General features: G+C 30.3%; 1 protein-coding gene across 6 annotated transcripts in view; it reads right to left on the reverse strand.

Annotated features, from left to right (window-relative positions):
• Positions 1–11,789, reverse strand: part of LOC129971045 (uncharacterized) — a 183,808-nt gene that overhangs the window by 96,761 nt on the left and 75,258 nt on the right. For all 6 annotated transcript variants that reach the window (XR_008784748.1, XR_008784750.1, XR_008784749.1 and 3 more), the window contains exon 3: positions 1,548–1,642. Coding sequence is in view for 1 of the 6 variants with exons in the window: in XM_056084512.1 (XP_055940487.1) it covers positions 1,548–1,642 (95 nt within the window). In the remaining 5 variants the exon portion in view is untranslated. The remainder of the gene's footprint in view (positions 1–1,547; positions 1,643–11,789) is intronic.

Below are 11,789 nucleotides of genomic sequence, written 5' to 3' on the forward strand. Positions count from 1 at the left end.
ATAAATGAAAATACTTACAGAAAGATTAACAAAATATTGTATTCATAAAGGCAAAAAGCAATGAACCATTTTGTTTCTTGTGGTTTAGAATTGCTATTATTCTTTTCTGAGTACCGAATCCAAAAAGCTGCCTAAATGGTTTCTCTTTCCCCCGGAGAACTCGAAACATTTCAAATCTGAGTTTTTTGGGATTCAGAAGTGTGCCCTGAACCGACAGATTTTTTTAAAAAAGGATGTTCAACTTTACTGTTTTAAATAAATTGAAATGAAACTTGCAGACAATGAAAAGCTGCTTACTAAAATAAAATGTAATCGGATTACGCTTCTTTTTATCGATTCGATGATACAAGTCTGAAGTTTTCTAAATCTATGGCATTGAATGAAAACAATTAGATATATAAAATAGTATTTCTAACAAAATCGTAATTCCTTTTCCATTATCGAGGTTTTATGTTTTATATGCAACTTAATCTCTTTATAAATATTTTGTCATTAAGCACTTAATAGTTATATTTTCTATACTATCAAATTATATTTCACTTTTTATTTTAGAAAATATTTTGCCGTTTTGATCGCAAATGAGATTCAAAAAAAAATATTAGAGATATTTATAAATTTAAAATAATTTTTATATTGACGTAGCATTTATAAGCAACTTAGTTGTTTGTTTCAAAGTATGAAAATGTGAAAGATCCACGCACTCAAGTAGTATGCAAGTACAAAAAATCGCTATTCATTTTGGAATTTTCAATAATTTTAGAATTGTTGGCTGAATTAAATTTGTGTGTTATTTTGAAATAATTCCAATAATATAATGTAGAACGCAATAGTTTTTGCAAGAAGATTTCTTTCAAGAGCCGCTAGCTTTTGTAAAAAAGTCGCAAAAATATTTGTTTATTTTTTTTCAAAATGATTTAAAAGAAAAACAAAATGGTCATTATACAAGGAATTGAGTTATTTTAACATGCCTAACAGTCTTTATAGTTGCGGCTTTTTCCATGACAGTACAGCCGAATTCTCAAATAAAGATCCGAATATAATTTAGCAGAAAAATAATATCGTCATTACTTAAGCCACATCAATGATCAATCTCTAAATTACTTCATTACTTCATTTTCATTATGCATCTTCAGTTAAATATCTCCAAGCAGCATTCGTAAACATAGGAAAATATTCTAAATTATTCACTAAATAGTTTTAAATGACACTGATGCTGTGATTTTATACATCAAGCAATTTAATGTTGACATCTTACACATTAAAAGTTAGAAATAAAGGCATATTTGCATAGAAGATAATTGCTTTAATGCACCGATATTTTGAATATTTATATTATTATTTACTAAAAGGTAATAATAATTTACATTTACAAATGCAGTAATAATAAATATTTACTACTAAAAAAACCAACTGAAAAAAATCCATAAATGTTATAAACAGTGATTAAAATAATCATAGAAAAGCACTCTGACATTTTGAACAGAAAAAGATCCTCTCTTCTATCGCTCGAATTAAAGAACAACGACAGAGGGTAAAGAGACTCTCACCTTCGTCATTTCCGGAAGGCAGGGATCCTTCGCATTTAGCTCCCACGTATCCCGGCAAGCATTCGCACGTCCGCACGGAAGATCCGATGTAATATCTGCAAAAGAAAGCGAAAACAATCTCTGAGATATCGTCCTGAAAATTTTCCGGAAATTTTTCGATTATTGAATAATAATTCGAGTTAGGTTATTGCATTTGTGATTTTTTTTCCTTTCTCACTTAGACCGCTGCGGCCTGGTGGTAAGGTTTTGGTTTCAGAACAGGTGGCATTCAGGTTCGAGACCCGCTTCCACAGTGAAACCTTCGTGTAAGCGAGTCTGGTGTGCGCTAAATCCGTCGGAACAGAGCGTCCGTCCTCTCGCTGTTGTGGTGTGGGGAAATCTTGGAAAGGGGTGTGCCACCTCAGGTGTCATCTTCGTCATCTGACCGCAATTCAAAATTTTTAGGTCAGTATAACCCTAGTGTTGGTTTAAAACGGGACGTTAATATGACTAAATCAAACCAAAATGCCTTCTACCTTTGAACATTTCCCATTATTGTATAATATAAAGCAAATGTAAAAATCAGCAATAAAAAAAAATCCTCTGTATTTTTTTAAAGCATGAATTTAAAACATGTCAGAAGTTGACTAATTGACAGAGCAAGTTATCGATTTGCCAAGTTTGCAATCTTCATCCAAACAATGTTTTTTGGAAACTTATTATAAGTGAATTCATTGCTTGATTCATATCACAGACTGATTACTCCGACCCGCCCGAAGGCACACGGGAAAATTTTAATAACCGAACCGCCGCTACAGCAACTCCGGTAAGAACTGTGGTTGAGTCCTAAGAGCCATCACCGGCCACTGTACAACCCTTCTCTAAGGAAGTACGCCCCATCATCGATGAAAGGTCTGTTTCTATAAACTTCTTTAGGGCGATCATCTCCAACATCCAATACAGGTAAGGTTTCCAAGAATTCCAAGAATAATTTAGGTTCATTTTCAGTCATGATAACAAGAAAGAAAGGGTTCAAAACCTCGATACAAAAAAAGAAAAAAATCCTACCAGCTCCGGTTGCAAGTGACTTTCACAACATCAGGGTTAACTCCAGAAAAATGCATTCTAAACAAACAAAATTTTAAATATTAAAATCCTGATTATTATATTTAAACAGCAGATCACCAGTTATTATGGTGTGGAAATTAAGGTAAAGTGGATTATGCGTGTTCAAATTAAGAAGAGCCAAAAGTTTTAACAACAACAACATTTATTCAAAAGCAATCTTAAAACTTCACCATAACAAAAACAAGAAGAATTGCTCTAATAGACTCGTACTGGAGGGCACCGTGAAATGCGGCCTTTTTTAAATGGAACAAAGATGGTGCTTTGTACAAGCTTGACAAATGCTTGATACAAAATAATAAACAACTACCGCGCGGCACCACAAGTAGTTTATTTTTAAGTAGTTTTCCTTAATCAAGAACTCACCGTCCTGCACATTCTGATTCCAACAACAAAGCATGACATTTTATGCTTTCCGAAACTTAGTGTGACGCTTACTGTCAGCTTTCTTTATTTGTCGAAAATCGCACGAATTACAACTTAACCTCAGAAATGACAAAATTGTTCGACTGATGATAATGCAACAGTTGAATTTTAGGACTTTATTTTAAAAAGAAAGCATTTATAAAATAATATGTAGCATTACTTTATCTGATGTTTAAAAAAATGGCTAATATTTGTATGGGCACTTTCCCCATTTCGAAAATATCAAAATACACTAATTTTTTTTTTATTCCATGGATAAACATTCGAATTCCAGACTTGCTAAATAAAGCGCCCATATATTACTTACCAGTTTAGTTGTATTAACATCCTGTTCTAAAGCAACACCAGTGCAATTTTGAGACGAACCTCCTCATTTTGAACCGTGGTAAGATAATGAGGACGACACCGACCTGGCACCTTCCTCTTCAAATTTCCACGCCATAGTAGTGAAAAGAGGTTTGGCTCCGACGGATTTAATGGGCACCAGACCCGCTTACACGACGGTTCTTTGATGGTATCGGGTCTCGGATCTGAAGCCCTTCAGTTCCTATCCCGAGATCTTACAACTAAGCCACAGCGGCAATATTACTCAAAGACATCACAATTAAATTTAAATATAGTTCTACAAAGTTTGTAGGAATGATTTATTTTGATATAATTTTTATTTCAACGAATTTTATTGTATCTTATTTTAATGAATTTCAATTGGAAAATATATACTTTATAGTTTCAACGTTGCTATGCAGTAATTAGCGATGTGCATTATTCGGTTTAGGGAAAATAACATTTTGAGTTGAGGAACAACCGATTAAAAGGGTTTTGAGAAATCGGGCATATTTTGTATAAAGCAGTCGACTGCTTGATTTCCTTGCTGAAATATTCCCAGATTGGCAGAAATCAACACTTGTGTGGCCCCCACATTCTTTCGATTCACTCAACTTCCATGAATCTCAACTTTCATGACTTCCTCTTTTGAAGATATCTGAAGAACTGTAGAGATTCCCAGCGTCAAATGATGAAGAAATCGAATCACCACAGAAAGGGTTACTTTGTCTCTCCAAATGATTAACAATGTCTGGAGAAGAATCGAAGACAATCTTAATATTCTCCAAGCAACCAACGATGTTCAGTTTCAAGTACATTGATATAAAAAAATTCTAAATGATGTGTGGCCATTTTTTTTCTTCTGATATTTTGCATAATTTATAAATAATTTTCCTGTGAGAAATGCGTTAACACCCAATAAAAAAAGAAATGCAAATATCTTAAAGATTTGAACAGATTAAAACGGTATTACGAATTCCAATCTTATTATTTATATTCAAAGAAAATGTTGAAAATAACTTCCAAAGATTTTGTTTTGTTTTTGATAAAAATTTCGAATAAATTTCGTAGTTTTAAAAATTACGTACTGATTGAAAATGACCTCTCTTGAATCTATTAACGAATATTGTTTGTATTTTATTATTTTCAGGTTCTAGAAAATATTGAAATGGGAAATACAAAACATTAAATTCAAATGAAATAAAAAAATACGTTTTTGTTTCATGCACAATTCAGTATTTTTCAAAATTTGATTAATTATTTTTTTATTTTTAAGGTATTTGTTGACGACACATTTTAAAAATAATCTTTAGGTTTAATTGTTTTTTACTTTCTGAGCTTTGTTTCTGCGTTTATTAACCAGTGAAAATTTACATCACTACTGAATGACAAGAAATTAACAGGAGGGAATTTATTATTTTCCACCTTTACCTATTTTTAATAACACATCCACTTTTTAAAATTATAAGGAATGTTTATTCTGCTTTTTACCCTAGAGATGAACCAAAGAACACGAAAAAAAAACCTATTGTTTGTGTTGAATTGTTTCTTTCACCAATGTTGAAACAACAAAAACTCATTATCAGGAGTTAAAAAAAAAAAACTTTTATACTTACATATTTATTATTGGATATTTTTTAATAAAAAATTTTAATAGATAAAGATTGTTTTTTGAAAAATTCTTTAGTCTTTTGTATTTTACATAAATTTCAGTTGTAGGAATAGTTGAATTTTTCTATTAACGAAGTTTTCTCTGGGACGACATTGTTTCAGCACTTCTTATAAAATAATGAAAGAATGAGAAAAGAAAGTTTTTTTCCAAAGCATTGTTAAAGGTCGATGTCCCTTGATAATAATAACATATTTGAATGTTTGATTAAATTAACACATTCTGTATAATAGGAGTTCTCAAACTTTTAAACATTGTAACCCAATTTTTTTTAATTGAATGTATGGCCATCGACATAACCTTCGGCGTTTGGAATTATTTTCTGAGACAAATAGTACATATTTTTTCCGAAAAAGTTTTCATAGACCAAAAACTAACTTTTGAAGAAAAAAAAATATTTATTAGTAAATATAATTTTACAAAAATTGAGGCTTTTTGAGATATTTAGATTTCTAATTTACAGCTTGATGAACATTAAGTGCACATGATGGCTACTGCCGCTCAAGTCAAGTTTGTCAATTTGCAAGCAAATAGGATTATGCCTGTACTATTTTTATGAAAGGAAACATTGTTGGTACAGAATGAACAAATGAAATTACTAATTAATTCTTTAATATTGCACAGAGCGAAAAAAATGGTTAACGTTCCAGATGACATATGAGTTGATTTCATGTACGAAGCTTCGTATTAGAATCAAAACATATTTAATTCATTTATCAAATGACATCTACGTAAGCTAATATTTTACACAGTTTTCAAATATGGAAAGCTTGAATAATTTTTTCTGCAGTACAACCAATGGGTCTTCTAGATATCATTAGGCAACTGTCGGGTTATTTTTATTCGTTTTATTTTAATCTCTATACAAGCAGCTTTGTGTAGCAAGTGTTTATAAAGAGAAATAGTAAAATAATAAATTAAATATTTTTACGGGATTTGATTTCAATATGTCGGATGTAAAAAAATGTAAAATTAAAATCGTAGAACGATTCTATGAAAAATTATTTTTAAAAAATGACAAAACTTCTAATTAATTACAGTATGACAAATTAATACAATACAATGTTACAAGCGATTAAATTCTATTTAATTACAATATAGGATTATTTTAAATAAAACTACCCAGAATAAAGAGCAACATAATATGCTTAATGAGGAATGCCAGAATAATGCTCCAAAATTTAAACGATATTTGATTCAATTTGAATAAGCTCCGTTATGTGGCCTTCGCAAATTCAATAATATAAAAAATAAAATTATTTGTAAAATATGGAAAAACTCTCGAGATTTCGGAAAAAGTTGAGAAGTCTCTAGTGTTAATATTATTATATTGGAGTGAAAAAATGCCTGCATTAATCATTCCAGAGTTCCGATCATTCGCATAAAAAAGGACTTATTGAAGATAGAGCATGCATGAAAATCAGAAGCAAAGAGATGACAAAATTAATAGTTTACTATTTTTTTTTATTTTAGTTATATGTTGTTTTATGATGATGATGTCGTGTCCGTGTTACAAAGGAAAGAAGGGTGCAGTAGCTTCTGAGGGTAAAGGTGCCTGAGCACCCGAAGGCAGAAATCTGACTTCTAGCACATATGAAGATGACACTCACATACTTGCTTTTGCAACCCCTTTTTACCGGGGGGGGCGCATTCACACACCTCACAGATAGAACACAGGGTAAGGAACAACCATGCCCGTACCCGGGACGCTCAGATCACAGGGCAGACACGTTACCCCTAGGCCAGGACGCCAACATCCTATTTTTATGTAACCTCTATTCCCAACCCAAAATTATATTTAGCTGATATTTCCTTCCATCACTTTAAAAAAAAAACAATGTCATCACTTATAGAATTAGGCTTCAAATTTGAACTCCCCTTGCGCAGCTAATTCAGAAAAATATAATGCCAACGAATCCTCATCAAATCCACCTGATTCAAACATAGCAAACTCAGAATCACTTTCAAGAATCAAATGAATCCAAGCTTTATAATGAGCGTCTTTCCATTTGATATGTAAATTGTTTCGTGGTCTTTTCTTTTTCCTTTTCTTTTATCTTCTTTTTCAGAAATATGTGCTCTTGCTTTGCGTTTTCTTGGTTTTCCACCTCCTCTCCTCTTCCCTGTCTGCCTGCTGCTTTTTTCGGGCATTCAGAAAGACAAGACGCTGCTCAGATCCAGCATTTTTCTTTCAAATATGGACAAATCTTTTCAGGAGAAACAAAAGCATCGAAACATTTCAGATATGACGTAACAGCTGTTAATAGAACAGCTGCTGTAAAAGTCCCAGCATACTCATAACTGCTGCCTTTGCATGAAAATTGCCCCTGATACAGAATAGGCTAACCTGAGAATTAAGTAATTCTATCTCCTTTATTTGAGCTGTTTCAAATTTATTTCAGTCTGAAACAAAACACAGAAATAATAGCTGGTGGCAAATTATAGTTCTTTGAATTCGTTTATGATAGTACGTGTTATTTGTATATCTGATCCATTTTTTAGAACATTTTAAAATTTTGTTTATTACATTCATCACAAAAATTTTACATGTAAGAATATTAGATCGCATGCAAATATTAAAACATGACAAAAAAATTATTTTAAATATTTACATACAAATTATGCATTTTTGAGTTCACTCCCCGCACATAATTTTTAACAATTCGAAATACTCCTTTCGCATGCACATATTGAATTTGATAGAATGCAAACATTTTCTATCATTTCTTAAAACGCATCAGCAATTCGTGAAATGTATTGTTGCAGTTGTAATAATATTTTCGATCGAGATTTATCCTGCTGCTTTTGCACAAACACGAAGCCTATTTTCTAGATATAATTTCAAATCTTATGATTTGCTGCAGTGTCATTGAGCAAAGTAACGATAATTTCTGTCTTCAGAAAAAATGTTAGGGACTGTGATACACTTAGTCGGAAAAAATATCCGAAAATTTCTTTTATTCTTATCTATAAAAGTTAAATTCGAGGAAAATCTGCCATTCAAATTGGAGGCATGACTTCTTTAAATCATGCACACTAAATTCATATAAGAAACCTATCTACACATTTGTATTTGGATAATCTTCACATTTTTCAATTGCAGTCCCCTCCCCAGCACAGTATTTCGTCTTTTAAGTGATTTAGAATAATAATAAATTTTTAGGTATACATTTTGCTTAGAAAAATCGGTTTAAAATAACTTGAAATATGCAAGAAAAAGTATATATCAATTGTTGAAATGCAAGCAAATGCAATAAAAAGTATAGAAAAGTTTAATCATTAACACTCTGACTGCGTAACTTTTTTAAAACCACTATTTAGATGCGATGTCTGCAAATATGTTCAAATACTTTTCAAACAAAGTGAAATGATACTATATGTTACACGACAATAATATAATATAATAAAAATCTGTAATCATAAAAATAAGCAATCTAAACTGCGGAAAACGCGGATTACAATAGAAAATGAATTCATTGCCCACCCGCGGAAATCGGGGATAAGCAAATAGGGGGAGGGGATATTTTCCTTCATTCAAATTTTCATTTAAATCGTTAAACACGATAACTTTTTTTTTCAGAATGATTAATGTTTTTATTTTAAAGTTCACGATTAACAGCGATGAAATATGTGTGAAGCGTATGCTTTTAATTTGCAGGTTTAATTGCAAAAAATAAAGAAGTAAATAGTATTGTCAAAACTGGCGTTTAGTTAATTAAACATTTTGGGTAAGCATAGAAATGAATATTAATAAAATAAGTGTAAATTAAAAATATCTTTCTTTTTTTAAAAAAAAATAAAGGATGAAAAAGCGTTTAAGTTAAGCTGAAAAATAGAAGATAGATACTTATTTTTTTGAAACTAAAGCATAAAGCTGTTAATTTACATATTCAAATTTCACCAAATGAATGTGTATGTCTTAATTGTTTTGAATTTAATATGTTTTTACCAGAAAGATTATTAAATGAAGGAACTGATTTACTGAAACGTTTTCAAACTTATTTCATTATTAAAAAAAGATAATTTGTCAAAGTGAAGCTGCATCAAAAAACTCTCACCTACACAGCTGTTTTCGCATTTTATTCAGTTATGATTTATTCATGAATACATTTTCAACTCTATTAAATTAAACAAAATATAAATTCGTATATTGTGCAGCATTTTAATTCTACTCTTTTACCATTCATTAAGATCTCACGAAATATTTCAATTGCTGTATTCGACAAAAATACCTTCTTTGCCAGAACATAACTTTGCTTGACGCGTTAACAGAGTCGAATCTATTTCTTCTCTACTCTTTGTATTTATTTTAAAAAGAAAAATAATTAATCAGGTGAAATGACGTGAGACATGCTTCTTCATTCTTTATATTTTAACAATTTTGTTTTATTCCTGTTGGCAAATCCTTTTGTAAAATGCAGATGCCCATCCATAAAAGCAAAAATCATGTTGTTGTGAAAACTTTTGGTTATTGCTTCATATCTTAAAAAATATTTCATGATATCATATTAAATTTCCAATATGGAAATTTTAGGCCTTGCTCCTTCGATGGGTATCAAAAGTTTTACAATTCGCTTTTCAAAACTTATTTCTTAACGGTAAATTCCCGTACCCTCAGAAAGGAAACAAAATGAACGATCTTATATATATCTGTATAATATTTGTGCAGGCATACGATATACATGATATAAAAATCAACCATTTCGTCTCACTTGGTGCACTACATTCCGGAGCATCAATATGACCCATTTCAATAACAGCTAAATTTTTATCTTTTCTTATGTAATTTAAATTTTACAATAACAACAGCAAATATTTCGGAAAAAATTTCGAATCAAAATTCTTATTTTACTGGGTAAAAAAAAATGTAATATGTCTCGCTGTCAATGTTTTAGTGAAAAACTGACTAAGAAACTATTTCTATTAAATAAAGATCATCATTTGGCTTATACTATGAATGATTATTATTATTAAACCGTTGGAAGAAGCGAGCGAACTATTTTTCTGGAATACATTTGTGCGGATAAATATATATACGCTTACGTTAGCTGTTTCCGACATTCTACTAACTCTCTCTCTCCATCGCCGGGAGGATGAAATTTTTTCTACATATGGCTACTTCAGTGTGTGTAATAAATGTGGTGTCTAAAAGAGCCGGAATTTTATTGGGAAACAACAACGATAAAATTTACTTTCTAAGCGCAATGAATTATTGCTATTATTATAAAATATATTTTCTATACAATATCAATTATTGCGCATTACGGTTGCATTTATTTTTGTTATAGATGTGTTGTTTCACCTAAATTCAACTGGATATCCTTATTCTTTAACAAATTTTAGTTTCAATAAAGAATCATTTATTTCGGTTATTCAGTTCGAACAAAAAGGTTTAACTGCTTCGAAAGACTTTTCTCTCGAAGAGGAGAAAAAAGAAACTGCTAACTAAAATGATTTTTTTTATTGCTGTATACAAATTGGATATTTTAAAGATAAACAGCAAAATACCTGTAGATGTAAACTTGATTTAAGCTTCGCCTGTCATATGGGAAACTGAAGAGCCATTGAATATGAAATAGGAATATGGGAATATGATATAGGAATATCAATGGATATGAAAATGATATGGGAATCTTATATGGGAATATGAATCTGATATCGGAATATGATATGGGAATATGAAATGCCATTAGTCGGCATTTCGAGATTGTGAGGCTCTCTCTTAATGAGATAAGCAAAAGTTTAATGAGTAATTCGGTATAAGAAGTAAGATAATGAATGTGTTTAATCTTATTTTTGTTAATAAAAGCATTTATTATTTATAAAATAAAATTATCAGCAACGAATGAAACTATTGTAAAATATTCACAGAAATTTTTCATCTTTCAAAAACATGGAAATCATCTACAAACACAAAACTTTATCGTGACAGAATTAGGGTTGTTTTTTGAACAGAAATGTAACTATGCCTTCGCCAGCAAGAAAACTGCATCAGGTTCTTTTGAGATCATTCATGTTTCGAATAAAACTATCATTCCATCATTTATAATCAATATTTTAAAAAGCGCCCTTTCATGTAATTTTGAATATATGTAAAGAAGTAAGTCAATAGATTTTCCCAATCTGCTAGAGTTTTTAATTTTGCGCAACTATTAAAATTTGAGCTTCACGTATGCAATGCAGACATTATATAGTTTAAACAGCTTTAGAATTTAATTTTCAGTTAATTAATTAAATTCAATTTTTATCCCGTATTAGTTGCCCCATTTGGTAGTGAATTCAAGATTTTTTTTTTTTTAAATTCCATAATGCTTATAATAATGAGTTAGATACAGAGACTTAAGTAAAAAAATAATTCAAAAATTTAATAGTTTTCTTCGATGATAAAAGTATATTTTCGTAAATGTTTTTATAAATTACATCTAGTTATGTGAAAAAGCATTTAAATAGAATCCTGCTTATTAAAATAAACAGATAGAGTATTAAAGTGAGCAGTCAAAGTGTACATCATGTAACCGTACACTTTGATTGCTCTCTGATTTCCCACATTCCGCCTTTAGATTTTATATTGGAAAAATGTCACAATAGTAAAAAAGAAAACAACCATTCAATTATATAATATTATTATAAATCGTCAAAATTACCTTCTTTTTTTATTTCATTTTAAAATGCTAATGAAAATTAAAATTTAAAATACAATATTCATAAAAAATGTCAAA

The sequence above is a fragment of the Argiope bruennichi genome, chromosome 6 (genome assembly GCF_947563725.1).
Source record: "Argiope bruennichi chromosome 6, qqArgBrue1.1, whole genome shotgun sequence".
NCBI lineage: Eukaryota > Metazoa > Arthropoda > Arachnida > Araneae > Araneidae > Argiope > Argiope bruennichi.